Raw genomic sequence first — 24,468 nt, 5'->3', positions numbered from 1 at the left:
GCACTCCAGCCCACTGCTCCCTCTGGTCTGCTTGCCTTCTAGCCTGTGGTATAGCCATTGCCCTGGGCTTCCTCTTACTCTTTCTGAATTAGTGCTGTTTCTTGTATCCAGTGCCTTCTTTCTTTTCTTTCCCTCTTATCTTATTAGAGTATATTCTCAAATAACCTTTTTTGGGGGGAGAAAATATCTATGAGGTAAATTTTTATCTACTTTATGTATTAGGTAATGTCTTTACCCTTGTATATTATTGGTAGCTTGAATTTCAAGTTGAAAGTTATTTTTCCTGGAGTTCCCGTCGTGGCGCAGTGGTTAACGAATCCGACTAGGAACCATGAGGTTGTGGGTTCGATCCCTGCCCTTGCTCAGTGGGTTAACAATCCGGCGTTGCCATGAGCTGTGGTGTAGGTTGCAGACGTGGCTCGGATCTTGCGTTGCTGTGGCTCTGGTGTAGGCCGGCGGCTATAGCTTCGATTCGACCCCTAGCCTGGGAACCTCCATATGCCGCTGGAGTGGCCCAAGAAATGGCAAAAAGACAAAAAAAAAAAGAAAGTTATTTTTCCTTGTTCTGCTTAGCACTCATGATCTCCATTCAATCTGAAGATCCGTATCTTTATCTTTTATGTCTTTGATTACTTCTTTTCCTTTCTGTAATTCCTGTGGATCAAATAGTAAAAATCTTAGATTGATCGATGTCTCTTCCTTAATTGTTTTAACTTTGGTAACCTTACTTTCCAAGTAGTTTTTTTTTTAAATTCTCTGATTATTTTCTCAGCCTGTTTGGAAACACATCTGTTTATAGATGCAACTATCTTCTTGAATTTGTCTGAGAAAAGTAATTTGAATTAAAAAAAAAAATCTGTGTTCTCTGAATTATAATTATCTCAGTTTTCTACTGGATCACTTCCTACATCCCCTCCCCCCTTTAAAAAAAATCCTCCTTTTTTGTGTTTTGGCTTTCTAAAATGTTTGATGAACTTTTATTGTCTGCACATAGTTATGAATGAAGGTGCGATAATGGGGATTTCTTAGCCTTTTGTAGTCATCTAGAGAGTCCATGGGAAGAGTGGATTCTGTCTGACCTGCATCTGCATCGAGTGTTGGGATCTGCTGCTGTTTTGTCTGCAAGTGGCTGTCCCATCCACTCTCTGTCTTCCAGAAACTAGTCGAATTTCTGTTCTCTTGTTATCAGTGCTATCAAGGCTTTCTTCTTCTGTGCTTCTTTATTGTCATGTAAATGAGATTTGAGGAAGAAAGAAAGATAAGTGTGTATACACAGTCTCGCACTGAATTTTAATTCATGTTTATTACTGCTTATTCAGCTCTTGAGTCTGTGTTCTGCTTTAAAGAGAACAAGATAGACACTTAAAATTCTCAGAAGCTTACATGGTGCCCAGAGCCTCGGATCAGCTTAGTGTCTGGGTTTCACAAGTCCATTTGCTTTGCCTATTTCAGGCCTTCTTGGAAAGATGGAATGAACGTCCTTCCTTGACCCTGGTGAGGTGCTCTCTATCTCCTTAACTTCTGTGTGTCCCATTTTATTAGGAATAATTTGACTTTCTGTGCCTGTGTCTTTCTGGCAGTCATATTTATAAGCCATGTCTGCAGTAATTTTTCTCCTTAGCTTGGAGAACGGGGAAGAACAGAAAAGGAAGGAAAAAAAAAGGGAGCTAAGAACTAACTTCTGAGTCTGGAAAAGTTCTGGGATTATTAACATTTCTATGGGGAGCAAAGCTCAGCCCTCTTCTGCTCATGGATGATTAAACTGAGCATGTAGGGATTCCTTCACCCTATGGTCCAGGTCCACCTCCTTACAACGTGGCACTTGCTTTTAGAGGTCTTTGCCCCTCCAGGATTCCCCCCCCCCCCCCCCCCCGCCCCCGACCTTGCATCTTTGTGAACATTTTAACATTCGTTTGAACAGAAGAGTTGTAGCAAAAGCGACTGAGGTCAGTAGAACTAAGAGAATTGCGTGGCATGCAAGGTGTTGACAATAGCTAGGAATTCACATTTAAATGTAGCTAGGATACTACATTTTGGGCACACGAAGCAGTTAATAATCAACTCATGACAACATGTAGTTAAATGTTAAGTTGTGTATTAACTCTAAGCATTGTAAGGGTTCTGCAGAAGTCAGGAAAACTTAGGCCTTGAGTTGGCCTTTAAAGGCTAGAATTTGGTGGAGAAGGCTGACAATCCAGTGAGGCTTGTGGGAGGAAGGTTCTGAGTTAAAAGAAAGGACAGACTCTCAGGGAAGTGTGTGACAGGAGTGAAAGCTGCTAGAATGGGTGGGTGGGGTCAAGCCTGGAATTCTCCAGACAGCTGCAGGGCCCCATGTGACTTTTTTTTTTTTTTTTTAATTTTTAGGGCCGCATCAGTGGCATATGGAAGTTCCTGGGTGAGGGGACGAATTGGACTGCAGCTGCCAGCCTATACCACAGCCACAGCAGTGTGGGATCCGAGCAGCATCTGCGACCTACACCGCAGCTTGCAGCAACGCTGGATCCTTAACCACCAAGTGAGGCCAGGGATTGAACCCATATCCTCACAGACACTAAGAACCTCAGTGGGGTTCTTAACCCTCTGAGCCACAACGGGAACTCCCATCGTGACTTTGTAATGAATTTTTGTACCTACTAGAGGTGTGCCAGAGACATGTAAAGGGATCAGAGAAGTAAGTGCGTCCAAAACTAAAAGTCAGGCTTCAGGATGCAGCGTTCTTTGACTGACTGTAGCACACTGCTGGGCTTCTTGTTTGTTTTTTGTTTTAGGAAGAAGAAACTGGAGAAGGTTGAGAGAAAAGGGAGAAAGTGTTAAAAACTGTTAAGGGGAATCATTAGTTTTTCAACATATAATCTTAGAAAATATAATTGCATCATTTTCCATTCAGGTGATTGCCCACAGTCAGTATCTAAAGTCCAAAAGAATTTCCATCTTTCTGAGCATGCCAGATGAAATCGAGACGGAAGAGATCATCAGGGACATTTTCCAACAAGGCAAGACCTGTTTTATCCCACGGTATCACTTCCAGAGCAATCACATGGATATGGTGAAATTAGCATCGCCCGAGGAAATTTCTTCCCTTCCCAAAACATCCTGGAATATTCATCAGCCCGGGGAGAATGAGATTCGAGAGGAGGCCTTGTCAACAGGTGAGTGTTATGGTATTAGAATTAGCATTTTAGGATGATGTCAGGCTGTAAGGGATTATTATACCTCTGATCTACTTGTTATGGTTGGGTCAGTGTGGGTCACTTTTTCTACAGCGGTGAATTTGTATTTCACTCATCTTCCAAGACACCCACTTGATCTGGCTTAAGGTGAGATGCCCTCTGTACGCTGTGAAGTGTCAAGTGTAATAGTAAGGGACCAAGGTATTGTTGCTTTTTCACAATCTTTTGCCCTAACCTTATGGGTTGAGTTATACATTCTCCCTGAATAATACTGTCATTTCCCCTGGTTTCAGGTGTGGTCTGTATATTAATAAGGACATCATTGTTAATGCTAATAAGCATTTGTCTCTCTAGTTTAGACCTGTCCACTAGTTGGATGTCACATGGGCATATCAAATACAACCTGTTCCAAACTGAATCATGGTCCCTGAACGCCTACCACCCCAGGTCACTCTTTTTTTTTTTTTGTCTTTTGTCTTTTTAGGGCCGCATCTGTGGCATATGGAGTTTCCTAGGCTAAGGGTCTAATTGGAGCTGTAGCTGCCAGCCTACAGCACAGCCACGGCAATGCCAGATTGGAGCCGCAGCTGCAACCTACACCACAGCTCACGGCAACGCTGGATCCTTAACCCACCGAGTGAGGCCAGGGATCGAACCCACAGCCTGAGGTTCCTAGTTGGATTCGTTTCTGCTGCGCCACAACAGGAACTCCTCCCGGGTCACTCTTGGTGCCCAGTACCATCAGCCGCCCAGTTGACCATGCCAGAAATCTCAAGGTCACCCTTGGCTTTTCTCTTTCTGCCCTGCCCCCTGCAGGATCTGCTGCCAAGTCCTAATGGTTTTATCTATTGAGCGTTTATTGAATCTGTCCTCTTTTGTCTAATCCCACTGCCACCACTGCAGTGTGAGCTGCCGTCTTCCCTTGCGGCTTCTAGCAGCTTCCTAACTCTTCTTCCTTTCTGTGTCCTGGGTCCTCTCCTCCCTCTCAGTCCATTCTTCTCACAGTAATTGAAGCAAGATTTTAGAAATGCAAAGCTGACCATTTCTCTCCCCTGTCCAAAGGCTTTCAGTGACTCTCTGCTGCCCTTACTTTGAAGTAAACACTCCTTAACGAGGCTCTTCCTTATCTGACCCTGCATATCCTTCTGTGCCCTCACTTTATAGTCTAAGTTGTAGCCACTCTGAATCTCTCCTAGATTCCCAATCCCATTTTTAAAAATTGAAGTATAGTTTATTTACAGTGTTGTGTTCACCTCAGGTATACAGCAAAGTGATTCAGGCACATGTATGTACTTTCCATTTTAGATTATTGTAAGATTTTTGAATGTATTTCTTGGAGCTATACCGTAAATCCTTGTTGCTTCTCTATTTTATACATAGTAGTTTGTATCTGTTGGTCCCATGCTTCCAGTTTATCCTATCCTTTCCCCTTTAGTAACCATAAGTTTGTTTTCTATGTCTGTGAGTCTGTTTCAGTTGTGTATATAGATTCATTTGCATTATATTTTAGATTCCACATACAAGTGATATTGTGTATTTGTCTTTCTTTGACATACTTAATTTTTTTTAAATTAAAGTGTAGTTGATTTACAATGTTATGCCAATTTCTGCTATACAGCAAAGTGACTCAGTCATATATATATATACACACACACACACACACATTCTTTTTTTAAATATTATTTTCCGTCATGAAATTGGATATAGTTCCTTGTGCTATACAGTGGAACCTTATTGTATATCCATTCTAAATGTCATACTTCCCATCTGCTAACCTCAAACTTCCAGTCCATCCCATTCCCCTTGCTGCTGGCAACCACAAGTCTGTTCTCTATGTCTGTGAGCCTATTTCTATTTTGTAGATAGAGTTCATTTGTGCCATATTCTAAATTCCACATATAAGTGATATCCTATGGTACTTGTCTTTCTCTTTCTGACTTAACTTCACTTAGTATGAGAATCTCTAGTTGCAGCCATGTTGCACAAATGTATTTCATTCCTTTTTTATGGATTCATAGTATTCCATTGTATATATGTACCACATCTTCTTAGTCTGTTCATCCGTTGATGGATATTTAGGTTGTTTCTATGTCTTGGCTCTTGTGAATAGTGCTTAAGTGAACATAGGGGGTACAAGTATCTTTTTGGAATTATAGTTTTGTCTGGATAGATGCCCAGGAGTGGGATTACTAGATCATACAGCAGCTCTATAATTAATTTTCTAAGGAACCTCCATATTATTTTCCATAGTGGCTGCACCAGTTTACATTCCCACTAAGTGTAGGAGGGTTCCCTTTTCTCCACACCCTCTCCAGCATTTGTTATTTGTAGGTTTATTAATGATGTTCATTGTGACTCGTACCTCATTGTAGTTTTGATTTGCATGTCTCTGATAGTTGGTGATGTTGAGCATCTTTTCGAGTGCCTGTTGGCCATTGGAGAAAAGTTTATTTAGGTCTTTTGCCCATTTTTCAATTAGGTTGTTTGGTTTTTTGTTGTTGAGTTGTATATATGTTTTGGAGATTAAGCCCTTATCAGTTGCATCATTTGCAAATAATTTCTCCCATTCTTTGTCTTTTTTTTTTCTTCTTCTTTTTTGGCCTACTCTGAAGCATGTGCAGTTCCCCAGCCAGGGATCAGATCTGAGCTGCGGCAATACCTCTGAAGAGGTGTATGTATCTTCTCAAATTAGGCCAGCTTTGTTTTCCCTTCTCTACTGCTGGACCTTTATACATGCTGTTCCTTGGCCAACAGCCACTTGGAAGATTTAATCATTGTCAAGCAGTCAACGAACTGGAAGCAAAACAAGCTAAGGGTACGATTTTGTAATCAAATGCCTCAAACCTATCTTAGAGGTGTATGTTTTTGGTTAAGGCTTATATAACTGCAAAGAAATCCCAGTGAAGCTTTATGCAATCTTCTCTCAGTTTCTGTTCCTTTTCCATGTAGCATCATAACCTACAAAATCAATATGACAGCGTGGGAAGGGACAGAGTCAAGGACTTATGGTAATAGGGAGATTATTTACTTGGCTACTTTTTCTGCTGTGTTATCCAGTTCTGTACTTTGTTAGATGTTTAGGCACCAACAGTCCACTCAGATCTCCCTCCTTCATGTCCTATGTCAGTAATGATGGATGCCAACATTATGAAACTTTTTCGTATCTTCAAGAAGAAAGATTGCAAGCATTTTAAGACAAGAAGACATAAGGGAATACAGTGTATTTTGGGAGCTAGCCCAGGCTTATAGATAAGGCAAGATATGAATTGTACACTCTGACATTGTTCACACTTAATCAGCTTCTCCAGACTCATGGGCTCATGGGTAGAGCCTAGGGTACTTTCCTTATTCTGCTTGACTGTATTAGCGGCTCCTTCAATGCTTACGTCATCTCTGTGATGGCCTTCTAATTGAAATATTACTTGGCATCCTTCAGTAACCACTTTCTCCAGAGGCAGCCCATTGTCTTGGTAGAACAGCTCTGTACCTTCTAGAATGTATTCCTTAGGTTGAGCTAAAATGCGTCACCCCGAAACTTCATGCATTCGTTCTGTTTCTATTTAAATACGGTAGTGGGAGTTGTAAAGAAGAAGCATTATCTTCCCTCTTAATTTACATGTACTTCCTGGTTAGGATAAACTCAGTCCAAGCGAATGAGCTGTATCATTTATGTATGGGTTTTAGCCCATTATATGGCACCTAGGAGGTCTTCAGTAAATGGTAACCGCTATTAATTTGAAACAAAAAGGGCAGAATTATTCATTATAAGATCAACTCAGTGCTACCCAAGTGTTTAACACTCTGATAATTTACAACAAACATTTCTCCAAGCATCTCATTGGTATCAGACACCTGGAAAGATATCTTTCAGCTCTGGAAAGATAACGTCCTGAACTTCAGGGGGCTCACACTCTAGCTGGGGAGACAGAAAACATATGTAAATAGAATGAGCGTCCCACCTGCAATGGACTTCAAATATAAGTGTCAAATGAAAAGATACGGAATACTAAGAATACAGCAGTTCAAGACTTGGCCCTAAGATTCACTCAGAAAACTGGTTGTTCAGTTTTTTTCCTCCTCCATAGCATTTATTCATGCTATATTTGTGGGATGGGTTGCTTTTTCTCCCCATGTGTTTTTTTTTTTGCAGGCACTTGCAATCTGGGTTGCAAAGGGCGAGGAAATTATACCTGTAGTTTCTTGCCACTGTGGTCTGGGAGCTGATGCTCTTTGCTGTTGTTTATAGAAATGTTCAAATAGGCAGTGTCTGCTCTTTGTTATCTCCCAGCATCACATTCTGTACCATGGATTTTCACTTGCATCAGCAGTTTAGAATATGGCATCTTCAGTGCTACAGCATAAATCTAGCTTCATAGTGTTTGGGACAAACTGATTAGAGCTCAGATTGTTCCCAGTATAGCTTATGTAGCCTCTTTATCTTTCTGGTTTGCTCTTGTTATCACAGCTTAGAAAAAAGTGAGCTTTGGTGTCCTTGGTTGCAAGTGTAAGTTCCTAAGCAAAAATTTCACACAGGTATTTTTGTGTTATGCATATAGCAAAAAAAAACAAAAAAAAACCAGATGGGTAAGTAAAGTCGAGAGGCTACTTCTTTACTCAGTTTATTCTCAAAGTGAGGGCTGCTTGGGCCGTTAGATTAGCCAGGAATCTTTCCATTGAAAATGCATAATCTGATTCAATGTGGCTTAAGCAAACCTGGGATATTGTTGGTCCAGAGACTGAAAAATCCACAAAAGGGCTAGCTTTACATATGGCTGGATCAGAGTCATTAGAATCTACTCTATTTCTGCTTTGCTTTTTTTTTTTTCTTTTCTTTTTTCCTTTTTTTAGGGCCACACTTACAGCATATGGAAGTTCCCAGGCTAGGGGTCAAATTGGAGCCACAGCTGCCGGCCTACGCCACAGCCACAGCAACACAGGATCTGAACTGCATCTGCGACTTACACTGTAGCTCACGGCAACGCCAGATCCTTAACCCCCTGAGTGAGGCCAGGGATCGAACCCACAACCTCATGGTTCCTAGTCGGGTTCGTTAACCCCTGAGCCACAAAGGGAACGCCTATTTCTGCTTTTTTGACTCTGCTTTCATCTATGTTGGCTTCCTTTCTTGGTGCCAGAGGTGGCCATTTTCAGGTTCTATGACATCATTATTGCTAGCAGTCCCAGCAGAAAAGAGCAAGTCTGTTTTTTAAAACAGCCCCAGTAAAGTTCTGCTCTTTAACTCTTATTGACCCAAATTGGGTCAGGCGTCCGTTTGAAATTAATCACTGTGGCCAAGGACACACTGAGTCAAGGCTGAGTGACAGGCCTGGGCCTTACATGCCCATCCCTGAGCCATTTGCTGTAACCAGGGTGAAAGGATGTGCTGATGGACCCCATGGGGTTCCTGGACCACCTCTGCAGCCCAGCCCAAAGCGCTGAGCTGAGGGCAGGCTGAGAGTGATTCACCACCAGGAAAACAAGCGCCATTGCCAGAACTAGGGGAGTGAATACTGGACAGTCAAAAATCAAACTCACATCTGCTGTCCGTCATTGCTGAAAATCTGTAGATATAGCAAGCTCTTTGCACTTATGACTTTGTCAGTGCCGATTTTTAAATTTTTGGTCTTTCTGGAAGCTCTTTAGGAATTCATACCTGCCTGTGCATACCTGACACATAACTCAAAAAATGTATGATCCTAATGAAGACTTCCTAGTCCTCAACCAGAACATTCCTATGAGTATCCAGTTTGTGACCATAAAATCATCCTTGTCTCTTTTGTATCCATCCAGTTACCCCAGAGTTTTCTTTGTAATGTTTTTACCACTTGTCTCTCTCTAATTCCAGTTCGGGGGAATCTTTCACTTATCGTTTTGATTCTTCGTTGTCTGTTCCATTGGAATAAACTTCCATTTGGCTTCCTGACTATATTGCTTTTCCTGCACTATCTCTTTTTGTGCAGGCCTTCTATCCCGTTCAAGCCTTTCCTTGTACATGGCATGGATCTGTATACCTGAGCAGAGTGAGGTACCTGCTAGCTAACTGTTGCCAAGAAAAGGGACATAGGATAAAATTTAAACATTTAGGTTGCTGCCTGGTCCTCCTTGTCTTTTTTTTTTTTTTGTCTTTTTGCCTTTTCTAGGGCTGCTCCCTCGGCATATGGAGGTTCCCAGGCTAGGGGCCTAATTGGAGCTGTTGCTGCTGGCCTACGCCAGAGCCATAGCAACGTGGGATCCGAGCCGTGCCTGCGACATACATCACAGCTCATGGCATCGCCGGACCCTTAACCCACTGAGCAAGGTCAGGGATCAAACCTGAAGCCTCATGGTTCCTAGTTGGATTTGTTAATCACTGCACCACGACAGGAACTCCCTCGTTGGCTTTTCACCTGACCCCTGCTTCTGCCTGGTGCAGTTGCTCTGCTTCAGCCAGGGTTGTGACAAGTGGAAGACAGTATTTCCACAGTTAAGTCCATAGACCTGGGAATCAGATAAACCTGCATCTGAGCTCTAGTTTTGCTACTTTCTAACTATATGACTTTAACTCCTTTGAGTGTCAGTTTTGTCATCTGTAGAGGGATGTCATGAAACTGCCTCTCAGATCTGTTATGAACCTTGAGGGAGATGATGCCTGAAGAGTGCCTGGCACATAGTAGGTGTTCAGGAAAGGGGCTCTGGTTACTGATGTGGCTCCTGCTGTTTTTGCAGCAGTTGAGTTGTCACTGTGAACACACGTTGCTGTAGGACTGTAGGATGTGGTAACACATCCAGGCTGGAATGTCTTAGGTGTTCCTTCCAGGCAGTATCTTTTTGTCTAGTGTTTAAGGTCATTGCATTTTGGGTCAGACTGATCTGAGTCTGAATCTAGGCTTTACCATTTGGGTAAATTGCTTGACATCCAAAGGACACATTTTTTTCCCTATGAAATTGGGGGTAATTGCAGTGCCCACTCATCGTGCTGTTTCGAGGATAAAGATGCCGTATGTGAAGTGCCTAGTAGTGAAGTGGCTCACGTGGTTAGAGATCAAAAATGTCAGTCGTTATTAGAGAAGCCTGTGCTGACCGTCTCTAAGCCCTCCTCAGCTGCCCCCAGTACTGTCCCTTTCTTCTCTAATTCTTATTCGCCTGGCACTTAACATATGTTCCCCTGTTTTACAAGTTCTCCTAGAGGGTATATTTCTTTTCTTTGCTGAGAGACTTTGTGATGCTGTGATTTATAATAAGAAATATGTGTTTGTCTTCATCCCTGTTTCTGGCAGAGCTCCTAAAAATCCTTGGAATTTCCCAAGAAGTAAGAGCAATAAAGGTTGTCTTGATGTTCATAACGAACCCCTTTCAACCACGCTTGCGTTTATATTAATGTGGCGACTTTGGAAAGCACCTAAGGATGGGGCCTGGTTGCCAGGGGAACCAACTTTGTGATGAGAGGGTTGGAACTTTTAGTCCCCCCACCATCCCTGTCCTCTGGGGAGTGGGGAGGGGCTGGAGATTGACTCCATCCCCAGCAGTCAGTGATTCAATCAATCATGCTGATGTAGTGGAGCCTCTGTAAAAACCCAAAGGATGGGTTTGGAGAGCTGCCTGGCTGGTGAGCATGTGGACTTGCTGGAAGCTCCAGGCCCTTTCCCTCTACCTTGCCTTGTGTCACTCTTCCATCTGGCTATTCCTGAGTTATAACCTTTTATAATAAACCAGCCATCTAGTCAGTAAAAATGTTTCTCTGAGTCCTGGGAGCAGCTCATGCAAATTAATCAAACAAATCCAACTCAGGGAAGGGGTGGTGGGACCCTCCGATGGAGAGCTGGTAGGTCAGAGGCACAGGTGACAGCCTGGACTTTGTGACTGGCATCTGGCATGGGGGTTGCTGGTAGGGCAGGCTGTCTTATGGCATTGAGCCCTTAACATGTGGGACCTGACGCCCCCTCCAGGTAGCTCTGTAAGAATTGAATTGAATTGTTGGACACCCAGCTGGATGTCAGAGAATTGCCTGGTGGTACAGGAAAAAAAAAAAATTAGAGATGTGGACTCTTTTAGAGCAGAGATCTTCTCCTAAATCATCTGTACTCCTGGTGCCTAACATCCTGTGGTTCACATCATAGACTTTCAGTGAACGTTTTTTGAGGTAAAGCCAACACTTCTATGAATTCAGAGCATGCTTGTATAAATTTATGGATGATCAATATTTTATAGCCATTAAAGGAAAGCCAGATTTAAAAAAATAACAACCTAGGGACCTTTTAAAAAGCATATCAGGAGTTCCCACTGTGGCTCAGCAGGTTAAGAATCCGATATACTATCTTTGATGATGTGAATTCAATCCTTGGCCTCACTCAGTGGATTAAGGCTGGTGGAGGCCGACAGCTGCAACTCTGACGCGCCCCTAGCCTGGGAACTTCTGCATGTTGCAGGTGTGACCATAAAAAGAAAAATAAAATAAAAAGCATATCAGAAATTGTTTTATAAGATGCTGTGATGCTTTTATTTGGTATATGAGCATCAAGGGTTCACATCAGTCCTGGATTGGAATAACCTTGCAATTGTTCTGTCTTCTTCCAACACTCGTCTGGGGGATGCTATAGAGTTAAGATCAGGGTGGAATGTTTTTGGGGACGCTATAGAGTTAAGATGAAGGTAGAATGTTGTACCTGCTGTGTTGTACCTGCTGTGTGCTCCTACACCTGGGTTTGGAGCTGTGAGTTAGTGTGTAGGCCCTGAGTCTCTGAGTCTAGACTCATGTGAAAGACTGGTCAGAACCCATGGGTCTCCAGGGCACCTGCACACATCTTGGCACTTGAGGCATCCCGTGTGGGCGAGGGGACAAAAGAAGCTGCGTGCCAGGGTGGTTGCTGGGCCCAGGATGGGATGAAGGTGCTGCTCTGTATCTTCTGTAATGCCAGGTTCTCCTAGGAATACCAAGATTGCGAGTCTTTTCCATCTGCCGAGTCAGAGTGCCGCGTGAAACCTGTAGCAGCCGCCAGGTCTGTGCTGCGTGCATGGTCCAGGCAATGGGTATTGTCTCGTTATGTTCTGTGGAGACTCTAATAGCACTGTCATCACAGAGGACTTTCAAAGCGTCCACGAGAAATTAGCAGTTATGGGTTCCTCCATGGTTTGATGTTTTGCTATGATTTACAGAAAACTTGCTGAAGTGGTGTTTCTAAACCTTTAACACATGTCTCTGTGCTTCGCAAAAATCCGCTTTACTCGTTGTATTTGAACTTTAAAAAAATCCGCTTCACTCATTTTATTTGAACTTTAAAAATACATTCGGATGACTAAAAAAGAAATCAAAGCGGTTGTGATTTTGGAGTGTGCTTTTGCACACTGCACACGCTTTTTGCAGGAGTTTGAGGGCAACCTCTCCCTCAGGGGGGTAGAGACCGTTGCCTTCAGAGTTAGACCCTGTGGGAGCTGGAGCAAAGGCTACTGGTCCTCGCTTCATCATCCTTGTTTCAGAGGGAATAATTGACGCCCGGGGAGGTCAAGTGACTTCTCCAAGGACACACACGGAGTTCCTAACAATGCAGTGGTCACCGGGTTCTCCTCTTTTCCTCTCCCTTTGAGCCACCGTCTTTTCTTCACACCTCAGTTGTTAAGATGCTCTACCACCTGGATCCTCGTTCCCTCTCCTGACAGCAAACTGCACCAGCACCTTTCATGGGACAGGTACTGTTGGTAATTGTATTCATGGGAACCTTGTCATATTCTCCCAAGGAAGAACCTGATCTAAGTCACATGTCTCTAAAAGTACACTGGTTTTGAAGTTAAGCTTCTTTTCCATCATTTTATAGTCAAGTAAATGCACAGGAAGAACAGTCTAGGCTTTTATTGGTAACAGGGCCTTTCATTTGAATGATAAGTATACTCCTGATAGGCTTCCTTGGAGCGCTTCCAGGCTTGTCTGTTTTATCTTTTGCAGCAGCACCTTTAGACTATATGCTCATTTTGGAGAGTGGTAATTTACTTTTTGTTAACTCCCAGCCCATTAAGATTAAAAGATACTACCTTAGGGGTTATGGCCTGTTTTTCTTGCCAAGATGGCTTAGCCTGCTAAACGTTCTATTCAAGCATAATGATTCATTGAGTGTACTATGGAGCACTTAAGTATCATTAAAAGGACTAACCCAGGTGACTTCAGACTTCCTACATATAGAACTTCATGTGTTTAAACTCTTTTTCAATTCAGTTTTTATTGCTTTTAATTGAGACATTAAAATGCCTATTAGGTTTATGTGTGTTTTTGTATATAGTTCAGTTGAGAGAAAAGGCAGAATTTTTAAGAGGAGGTTGAATTAGAAAAAAAATAAATTGTTTTTAGTTTAGTTTTCTGACCCTTAAATATCAAGTCAGAGTGGTGAAAACTGGCGTGTGCATAAATGCCACCATGGGTTTCCGTGTCGCCGTGGAAATGTGCTTTCTCCCCCTCCCCCACTCCTCCTTTCTTCGTGAGCAGGTCCTCCCCTGTGTTCTGTCACTCCCTCCCCAAGGATTGATGGGACAGTCTTGCAGCCCGGGGAACGTCGGACCGCAGGCTGGGGAGAGCCTCCGTCTTAGCCATCTGTGCTGTGGACAAAAGCCAAGAGGATCTGTACTTCCATGGATGCCTTCAGCAGTGAAAAGGGCCCTCTAAAATTCTTCATTGTAGCATTTTGAAAGGCCAACAAGACTGGGGTGTTGCTTTATGATGAATTAGAACATGTTCTTTCCAGGAAAGTGAGGTAGGGAGTTTTCTCCATTGCGAAATGAGGGCAAGACATGATTTCAAGGAAGCTGGGCCAGTAAAGTGAAATGAAATTCCACCTTTGTCCATTTGGCAAATGTTGGGGTTGACGTTTCTGTCTTAGGTTATGGCAGTGACCTGCTCCCTGGCCACCCTTCTCTGAAACTTGACTTCTCTGATTCATGTTCCTGACAAAGTGACCTTAACACTCACCTGGATTGTATTACTCCACCCCTTGAAAGGTTTGTTTTCACTCTCTAGAAAATAAGTCCAGATTCAGTAGCAGAATTCAAGGAAGATGAGGAGAAGTGTGTGTGTGTGTGTGTTTTCTTTTGGGGAAGATCTTTCTGTCTTTGCTCTTCTAACTCCCTCAGCCTGACACGCCCATATTCTTTGTCTGACTTTTGAATCGTAATCATCCTTTAAGTCTCGCATAAAGGCTGCCTCTAGGAGCCTCCCTAGATTCCCCAGTCAGATTTAAACATTTCTTCCTTCATATTTCTACCCATGTTATGATACCTCAGTATGCTTTGTGTTATTGAATTGGCTTTATTATACCCCATGCTTGTAATTTAAACATTTTTTTTAACTTTAATAATTGCAGGATTGGCAGTCCACCACTTACCAGGAAAGCCCATTCCATTTCAGACCACTTTATAGGAGGTTAGGAGTTATTTTCTATTTTAAGCTTGTGCCTTTGTGTAACTCTTTTAGCTGATGGTCCTGCTGCCCCTTACAGAAACCCTTAAATAGTTTGAAACATTTCCCTTGTTGTGTTTGGGCTGTATGGTACCCCAGTGAACTTGATGCATCACCTTTTTCTTCACCAGCTTAAATATCCTTTTAAGAGTATAAGCCTAATGATTGTATATTGAATGAGTGATTAATTGTAGCTGCCAAGAAATGTGAACATAATCCATCGATGTTTATTTTTCATGCTGATCATTTTCTAAAATCATGTATGTATTACTAATCATCCACAAGTAAGCAAGAAGAACAAGCCAATATTGTTGGATGAAGTGGGCAGTGAGCTAAGAGATGGAAAATGAACAGAAACAAAACTGTCTTCCTATCTGCCCATCTCACGACTTTGGTTTAAAGTAGTGCAATACACATAAAAATGTAAGTTTTCGAGTGTCGTGATGCTGGAAGCCAGAATCACTGCTAAGATGTCCTGGGATGAATTAGTTTGTCAGATTGTCGAGACCAGTTTTTTTTGGAAGCCTGACTCATTAGGGCTTTATAGTTTAGTAGCATTAAACAAACAAACAAACAACCCGAGAAAGACATAGGAAAAAACTTTTTAAATTAGAGGTTTGTGTGCACCTGTGTGTATGTATGTGTGTGTGCATGCACCTTTATGTGTGTTTGTGTGTGTCTATGTGTTTGTGTGTAAAGTGGGTCACAGTGTTTTTCTTACTGTAGGTTCCAGAAAGTTTGAAAGCTACTGGTTTAGGTGCCTACCTCTCAAAAGGCCATGTATTTTTTTAGGGGCCCCTGGTGGACTATCAGTGGGCTCATAAAACAAGCGAACAAACAGTACATTTTCTTTAAGTGTTCATTTTACTTCAACATTTTGGGAAAACAAATGTAGAATAACAAACAAAACCCTACATTGTTTTTATACCAAAACAAGCACGAATGTATTGAATATAAAAAAAATTCATGGAGTTCCTGTCGTGGCTCAGTGGTTAACGAACACTACTAGGAACCATGAGGTTGTGAGTTTGATCCCTGGCCTCATTCAGTGGGTTAAGGATCCGGCGTTGTGGTGTAGGTTGCAGATGCAGCTAGGATCCCGCGTTGCTGTGGCTCTGGCATAGGCCGGCGGCTATAGTTCCCTGGCCTGGGAACCTCCATATGCTGCAGGAGCGGCCCAAGAAACGTCAAAAAGACAAAAAAAACCAAAACCAAAAACAAAAAACAATTCATTAATTTTAGCCATAAAACACAAAATATCAAAATGAAAACAGTTTTGGTTGTGGCGGGCCACGTTGGGCAGGTCCCCAGGGATTTTGTTCTTTTCTGTAGGAAAAGTTTGGACAGTGTTGATCACGTAGTCTTTAAATCATGGAATACAAAAGAGAGGAACAATTTTATGTTAAATCTCTTTTTTAGTACCTTGTTTTGCTTCCTCTATTATTTTTATGTTTAAAGTTTTGTCAGTGGTGATGGAGGGATTACACGTTTAATTAACACAGTTCAGTTTAATACCAAATTCCAGTAAAATATAGCAACTTGGTTTTTAGGTAATTCCATTCCTTTCCTCCATCCTTGCTATGAATAGCATGTAAATTATATGATATTTATATTATAAATTATATGGTATTATATGTACTGAAAATACAACATAGATGTTTTAAAAATCATATGCCATAAACCTATCCATCACCTTCAAATATTTCCTCTCACTCTCTTTTATTTATTATTATTTTTGTGAGAAGAACATTTAACATAAGATTTATTCTTGGTGAATTTTAAAGTGTACCATACGGTCTTGTTAAGGAAAGGCAGTGTGCAGTACAGTGGATCTCTGGGGCCTAAATCATCGTCCATAACTGAAACTTTGTACCTTTTGACTAATACCTCCTTGGTTTTTTTCCTCCTCTCATGGAATTAGTTTCTTTTTAAAATCTTTTTTGATTCTTACCTTCCTACTACCCTGTGACTTTTTTTTTTCCTGACTCCTTCATTTATTTTTGCTCTTTCCTGTTTATTAATGAAAACATTCAAAATTTCTAATTTTTTCCCTGAATATAGCTTTAGTGACTTTCCATGAATTTGGACATATGATGTTATGGTCCCATTATCTTCTTTTTTATACTAATATCAGATGCTTTGTTTGTCTGAGATATTTAACATATTTAAAAAAATTTTTAAAGTGTTTTGACCACCTTCTAATTTTATTTTTGAGGCGTTCCCGTCGTGGCGCAGTGGTTAACGAATCCGACTAGGAACCATGAGGTTGCGGGTTCGGTCCCTGCCCTTGCTCAGTGGGTTAACGATCCGGCGTTGCCGTGAGCTGTGGTGTAGGTTGCAGACGCGGCTCGGATCCCGCGTTGCTGTGGCTCTGGCGTAGGCCGGTGGCTACAGCTCCGATTGGACCCCTAGCCTGGGAACCTCCATATGCCGCGGGAGTGGCCCAAGAAATAGCAACAACAACAACAACAACAACAACAAAATAAAAAAAATAATAAAAATAAAAATATAAATAATTTTATTTTTGACTAAGAGAATATTGGCATATACAATTTATCATTTGAGGAATGTGTTAACATTTTCTTTGTGGGTTCATGTATTTTGGTTACTTCAGTTAGGTGTTGCATTGGACAGTAAGCATCAGGTCCTGTGAAAAAAGGGCTTAAATAAGGAAAGGTGTTAATTTAAAAAAATTTTTAATCATTTTTTTGTTATTTATATTTATTTTCTCCAGTCTATGGCTAATCTTTTCATTTTCTTTTTTAAAAAATTATTTTATTAAAGTATAGTTGATTTACAATGTTGTTTGCTAATTGTTTTTACTTTCATGCAAAAAGAATTTCAGTGGCAGGTGGCTATTGGCATTGATCTCTCAGCCTAAGGATGGGCCTGCAGTTTCTACAATTTTCTTGGTCTTTCTTTCTTTTTGTCTTTTTAGGGCCACATCCACTGAATATGGAGGTTCCCTGTCTAGGGATTCAATCAGAACTGCAGCTGCTGGCCTACACCATAGCCACAGCAACTCGGGATCCAAGCTGCATCTGCAACCTACACCACAGCTCATAGCAACACCAGATCCTTAACCCATTGAGTGAGGCCAGGGATCAAACCTACGTCCTCATGAATGCTGGTCAGATTTGTTTCCACCGAGCCACGACGGGAACTCCTGGCCTTTCTTATCTGATTGAAAAGTGACTGCTCTAGATCCAGCTTTCACATCTGAACTGAGCAAGGAGGAAGAATGAGACTAATGGCAGTGATTGGATGTTCCCACTTTGAAGGAACTTCCCTGGAAACCTTTACATCTCATTGGCTTGATGTGTGATGACTCCTGTTCATAAGAGGGTCAGGAATATAGGTGTTTTTTTTTTTTGTTTTTTTTTTTCTCCCAAACAAGTCATAGTTCTGTTAATAAGGAAGAGCAGAAAAGGTGAGTATTGGGTCAATAACTAACAATTTCTGCCAGACAGTGTTCTGTAGACTTGAAAAGAATCTGTATTCTTTGTCCAGGGGACAAAATGAGGGCTGTACCTGCATATCCAGGCAAATATTCTCATGCCTATTAATTATGTCCTGTAAGTTAACTCCTGCGAATCTTCAGTTTTGTTTATATGTAGCTGTACACATTTGAGAGGATATGATTGTAATCTCCCACTGTAATTAAGGCTTTCTTAATTCTTTAGCTTTCAACATATTTTATATGTTTCAGCACTGTACTTCTTAGCACCGAAGACTTCTTAGCTGTTAGGTTTAATCGTGGATTTTTTAAAATGTGTATAAACCAACTTTCTTTTTTCCATGTAAAGCCCTCTGTCTTAAATTCTATCTTACTATCAATTTTGATACCTCTTTATATTTGAATATGTCTTTGGCTTTCTCCGTAATCTTTGGTGCCATTGTCTGTGAGCATGTTTCTTTAAATAGCATACAATTGGATTTTTGTTTTGCACCCAACTGGGAGTCTTCTTTTATTAAAAGAATTCAGCCTGTCCTCTTTTTGCTGATAACTGCTGTGTTTGACCTTCTCTCTGTAACTTCTGTCATCTTGTTTTCTGTTTTTGGAAAAAGAATGAAAAAAAAAATCATTTCCTTTCCTTTATATCCTTTTTCCTCGGGAGCACTTGCAAGTTATGCATCCATTTCTGCTACTAGTTACATTAAAATGTTTTGAACCTCAGAGTTCATTAGCATTATCAATAGTGCATCGATTTTTTCACTCCCATAAAAGATAAGTGAATATGGTTTTTCATCCCAGTGTTTTTTCAACATAAACTGGGATTTTTTACAATAATGTAATTTTAAAATGTGTACCTGTTCTTTAAGGAATTTTTTGACCTTTGATTGTTTTCATGCTGTATTTATAAAGAGTAGTTATTTAAACTCAACTCTAATTTTTCCTAGGGTTGTGGGTCATTGCTTCTGCTTTTATTTTTTTATTTTTTTGCTTTTTTAGAGCCGCACCTGTGGCATATGGAAGTTCTCAGGCTAGGGGTTGAATTGGAGCTGCAGCTGCTGGCCTATGCCACAGCCACAGCCATGCAAGATCTGAGCAGTGTCTGCGAGCTATGCCACAGCTTCTGGCAACACTGGGTTGTTAACCCACTGAGCGAGGCCAGGGATTGAACTTGAATCCTCATTGGATACACTAGTTGGGTTCTTAACCTGCTGAGCCACAGTAGGAACTCCTGCTTCTGCTTTTAAACCATGCCTTCCTCATTTTTTTTTTTTTTTGTCTTTTTGCCATTTCTTGGGCCGCTCCCCCGGCATATGGAGGTTCCCAGGCTAGGGGTCGAATCGGAGCTGTAGCCACCAGCCTACACCAGAGCCACAGCAATGTGGGATCCGAGCCGGGTCTGCAACCTACACCACAGCTCACGGCAACGCCAGATCCTTTAACCCACTGAGCAAGGGCAGGGACCGAACCCGCAACCTCATGGTTCCTAGTCGGATTCGTTAACCACTGCGCCACGATGGGAACTCCCTCATTCTTGATTTATGTATTTTTATTGCTTTCTTGGTCAGATGGAGTATTCCTTTAAGTAATTTTTTTTTTTTTTTTTTTTAGTTTTCCCACTGTACAGCAAGGGGGTCAGGTTATCCTTACATGTATACATTACAATTACATTTTCCCCCACCCTTTCTTCTGTTGCAACATGAGTATCTAGACAAAGTTCTCAATGCTATTCAGCAGGATCTCCTTGTAAATCTATTCTAAGTTGTGTCTGATATGCCCAAGCTCCCGATCCCTCCCACTCCTTCCCCCTCCCATCAGGCAGCCACAAGTCTCTTCTCCAAGTCCATGATTTTCTTGTCTGAGGAGATGTTCATTTGTGCTGGATATTAGATTCCAGTTATGAGTGATATCATATGGTATTTGTCTTTGTCTTTCTGGCTCATTTCACTCAGTAGGAGAGTCTCTAGTTCCATCCATGTTACTGCAAATGGCATTATGTCATTCTTTTTTATGGCTGAGTAGTATTCCATTGTGTATATATACCACATCTTCCGAATCCAATCATCTGTCGATGGACATTTGGGTTGTTTCCAGTAATTTTTTTTCAATACGATCTATGGATGGCATATTTTTGTAATGCTCTTATTTTGGGGCCTGAGTTTATACATATTGAGTTTTTGAATGGGGTTAGAAGTCTTGGGTCACATTTTTTTTTCCCCCACTCAAAATTCTAGACCAGGGGTTGGAAAATATTTTTTTGTCAAGTGACAGATATTTAGGCCATGCATGCTCTGTCACAGCAGTTCAGCTGTGCTGTTGTATTGTAAAATAGATAATATATAGGATATGGTAGTGTTTCAATAAAACTTTATTTTCAAAAACAGACAGCAGGCCAGATTTATCTTTGGGGCTGTGGTTTCCTGACCTGTTCCAGATAATTGATCCATTGTCTTGTGGCACTTACTACTGTAGATGAGAAGTCTTATCTCATATCCATTTTTTCCTTAGTAAGAAATTTGCTTTTTTGCTGCTTGGCTTCTTTTGGGAATTTTGATTATCTTTGAAACCTATGAATTTCATCCTCATTAATTTTATGAATTCATTGATGCTTAGTGATCTCTTTTCTAAAGTTTTATGTCTTTTCCAGCTCCAGGGAACTATCTTCAGTTACTTCTTTGATCATGACTTCTTTGCTCTGTTTTCTGTTTTTGGAATTACTGTTATGTTTTCTTTGGTTCTCCTGGATATATAATACATTTCTCGCATTCTTTTTGTCATCATCATTTCACTATGTCATTTTGAGTTCTGATAGAATTTCCCTATCTAGTCTTCTGTTTCATTAATTTGGGTTTTTTCTCCATCAATACCGTTATTCTCTTGCCATCATTACAAATTTTTAATTACTAATTTAAAAAATCTAGAAACAGTTGTTAAAGACCTCAAATTACTCCCCTTTTATGACTGTGCTGTCCAGTTTCATAGATGTAGCTTATTCTCAACTCTCATTTTTAAAAAACTTTTTCCCGAAATATGTTTATTTTATAGGGAGATATTTATAGTGATTCTTTAAATTGGTTCCTCACCATCGTTAATGTAGAATTTATATAATTTAATTTTAAAATAGTAATTACATACGACTACAAATTAAGAATTCTTTTAAAGTTCTTTTATTTATTAATATGTACAATAATCAAAATTACTTTGGTTGCCAAAATGTTTGCCAAGAGCCTCCTTTCCTTCCTTTTCTAGATTTTATGAAATCCTAGTTGCATAAATACATGTCCCCTTCATTACTTGTGACCTGATGTAGCTACGCTACCCCAAAGCTCAACCCATATATATTACCAAATAAACCAGCACTCACTGTTCTTTCATTTTTCATGGAAAGCTCTACATTTTATTTATTTTTACTTTTTTGTGTGTGTGTTTTTGCTATTTCTTGGGCCGAGCCGTGTCTGCAACCTACACCACAGCTCACGGCAATGCCAGGCCAGGGACCGAACCCGCAACCTCATGGTTCCTAGTCGGATTTGTTAACCACTGCGCCACAATGGGAACTCCGAAAAGCTCTACATTTTAAAAACATACCTGGAAATATCTTTCCCCAAACCCTTCAAAATACAAGTTATATTTCACTTTGAATCTAAAAAGATTATCTTGTAGGAATAAAATAATCTGCTCCATTCAGAAACCCAATACAGAGCTCCTTCAATGAGGACTCATTTTCACATCAGAAAATTATAACTGAATTTGAAGAAAATTTACTAGACCACATTGAAGTGGGGGAGAAAAAGTTAACATAGTATAAAAACTATTGCCTGTTTGGTCTTCCTCTCTAATCTCTTTATTCAATTGAATTTGAATATAATTTCAGTGGAAATTCCTATTTAAGTTTAAGGTGCTTAAAAACAAGCGAGATACTTCATTCTGCATGCAGCACCTTGCTTATTGCTTTTACTGTTTCCTGACACTGTGCTACAAATCGCAAAGTATTTAGGGAACATCTGGACCTCACTTCAGTCATAAATCAGAAATACCAGAGTACTCCTTACCGACGAGCCTGGATTACTGATCACTGGGGCAGCTTAGAGCACGCACACTGTCTGTCTGTCTGTCTCTCTTTCTCTCCCCCCCCCACCTCCCCCGGCCCCCCAGCCTCACGTACTTACACAAAAGCTTCCATGTGCATTCTCCTATGATCCCACTAAATTGTACGTCTGTGTGTTAACTGGGGATTCATTTCCAAGTTGAGGATTTTGAAAAATTCTATGGATTTAGAATTTTACATCTTTAGTGCTGATTTTTAATCTTACTTGGAATCTTATAATTTTTAGATTGGACAAGTTACAAGTTTCATGGAAACTTTCACTAGAAAAAGTTTTTAGAACCTTCATTAGACATGCCCTTCCCTCTCCCCACGCTTGTGCTGGTGTCTTTAATGAATGTGGTTGGAAAACTTCTGTTGGTTTTTATGACCATCTTACCTTTTTCTATTTATTATACTTTTCACTAATCCACATTAAAAAAACCTGGAGAAATATTTCTGAATCTGATGTTTCCAACAGGCTGCAAGACAAAAAGTGATCGAGCTGTGGTGCAAGCATAAAAAATTAGTAGTCAGAAACCTCAATTTAAATGAGGTCGGGAGACCAGAAGGGGGAGCTCTCACGCCCTGCAGTGGTGGTGGAGCCCAATGGGAAGAACAGCCTTCTTACCTGAGACTCAGCCAACGAAAGCATGGACTCTTTGTTTACTCTAGCACTCCCAACTTCTGTCTCAACCTTCCATGAAAGGTTCTCCTTCCCTTGCCTCTTGCCCTTCTTTTTTGGTGGTAGGAAGAAGGTATATTCATGTACATGCTGCCCAATCCTTAGATAAGGATAGCCTTTGAGGAAGAAAAGTGGAATATAGGGGATCAATACACAGCTCACCCTCTTGGCCAATCCAAGGTAACCGTGCTTCATCTCAGTTTGTGTTGGCATTTAAAAAACAAGTATAAGAAAACAGAGAAGAACCCCACAGTGGTAGAGCAACAATTAATACATTAATTCATAAAAGGAATTACATGCCATGGTAAATAATTTCAGTGGTTTAGAAAGGGCATAAGATGAAAAGTAGAAGTCTCATCTTGCCTCTCACCTATTCTCCAAGTAGGACCACTGTTAACATACTTGGGTATCTTTCTAGGTCTATATGTGTGCATTCTTTAAAAAAATTATACAGATAGCTTTTATACTCTACACTCTCTTCTATATCTTGCTTTTTCACTTGTTCATAAACCTTAGAATTCTTTTTTTAAAGATTTTAATTTTTTCTGTTATAGTTGACTTACAATGTTCTGTCAGTTTCTGATGTACAGCAAAGTGACCCAGTCATATTACACACACACACACACACGGAGTCATACATATATATTTATTCTTTTTCTCACATTATCTTCCATCATGTCCCATCACAAGTGATTGGATATAATTCTGTGTGCAATACAGTAGGATCTCACTGCTTATCCACTCTAAATGCAATAGTTTGCCTCTATTAACCCCAGACTCCCAGTCCATCCCACTCCCTCCCCCTCCTTCTTGGCAACCACAAGTCTGTTCTCCAAATTCATGAGTTTGTTTTTTTTCCTGTAGGTAATCTTAGAAATCTTTTCATAGTAACACAGGTAGATCTCTCATAGTATTTTAAATGGTTGCCTATCTTTGATACACTTTAATGTATTTACCCAATCTGATGAACATTTAAGACATTTCCCTTTTTTTAAAAAAAAGATGTTACAAACAGTAACATAGAGAATATCCTCATGTATTTTTGCATACTTCTGCAAATAAGGTCAATTCCTAGCAGTGGAATGGCTGTGGATTCTAAAGTTTTATAGATATTTCCATATTGATTCCAAAAAGTCTGTGCCACTTTACATACTTAGCACCATCATATGAGTATTTTGATCTTTGCCTGGATGCATGAGTGAATGAATACATGAGTGTGTGAAAGAAAGAAAACATGTGCACACTCATGACCATGTAGCATGTGCCAGGCCCCCCGTGATGCCCTGGAAAGGAAAAAGTGCACAGGGGGCAGTGATCTCTGGCCACAGGGGAAGGCACCTGTGTGGAGCGGGAGGCTGAGGAGTGGTTAGGATGGGGCTCTGGTCTCAGAAGGAGCTGGGTATACTTAGGGGTTCTGTTGTATACTAGCTGCACAGACATGAGTAAACCCCCCGGTCTCCCTAAGTCTCTGTTCCTTCATTTGAGAATGGGCACCTGTAGCCCTGCACTGTTGTGAAGATTAAATAAGAACATTTGTGTAAGGCTTTCAGTGCAGCGCCCATTACCTAGTAAGTACTTGGTGTTGATGATGATGGCCAACCTGTAGGAAGCAGCGATTCCATCCTGATGAGATTGAGCACCGTGGGGATGTGCTCTGGG

General features: G+C 40.9%; 1 protein-coding gene across 1 annotated transcript in view; it reads left to right on the top strand.

The window, feature by feature from the left end:
- MTHFS (methenyltetrahydrofolate synthetase) overlaps positions 1-24,468 on the top strand; it is a 53,362-nt gene that overhangs the window by 4,510 nt on the left and 24,384 nt on the right. Inside the window, exon 2 of the mRNA XM_047796099.1 lies at positions 2,888-3,149. Within this exon, the coding sequence (XP_047652055.1) occupies positions 2,888-3,149 (262 nt within the window). The remainder of the gene's footprint in view (positions 1-2,887; positions 3,150-24,468) is intronic.

This window comes from Phacochoerus africanus, chromosome 9 (genome assembly GCF_016906955.1).
Source record: "Phacochoerus africanus isolate WHEZ1 chromosome 9, ROS_Pafr_v1, whole genome shotgun sequence".
Lineage (NCBI taxonomy): Eukaryota > Metazoa > Chordata > Mammalia > Artiodactyla > Suidae > Phacochoerus > Phacochoerus africanus.
The sequence above is the reverse complement of the archived record's forward strand: the minus strand, read 5'-3'. Positions and strand labels throughout refer to the sequence as shown.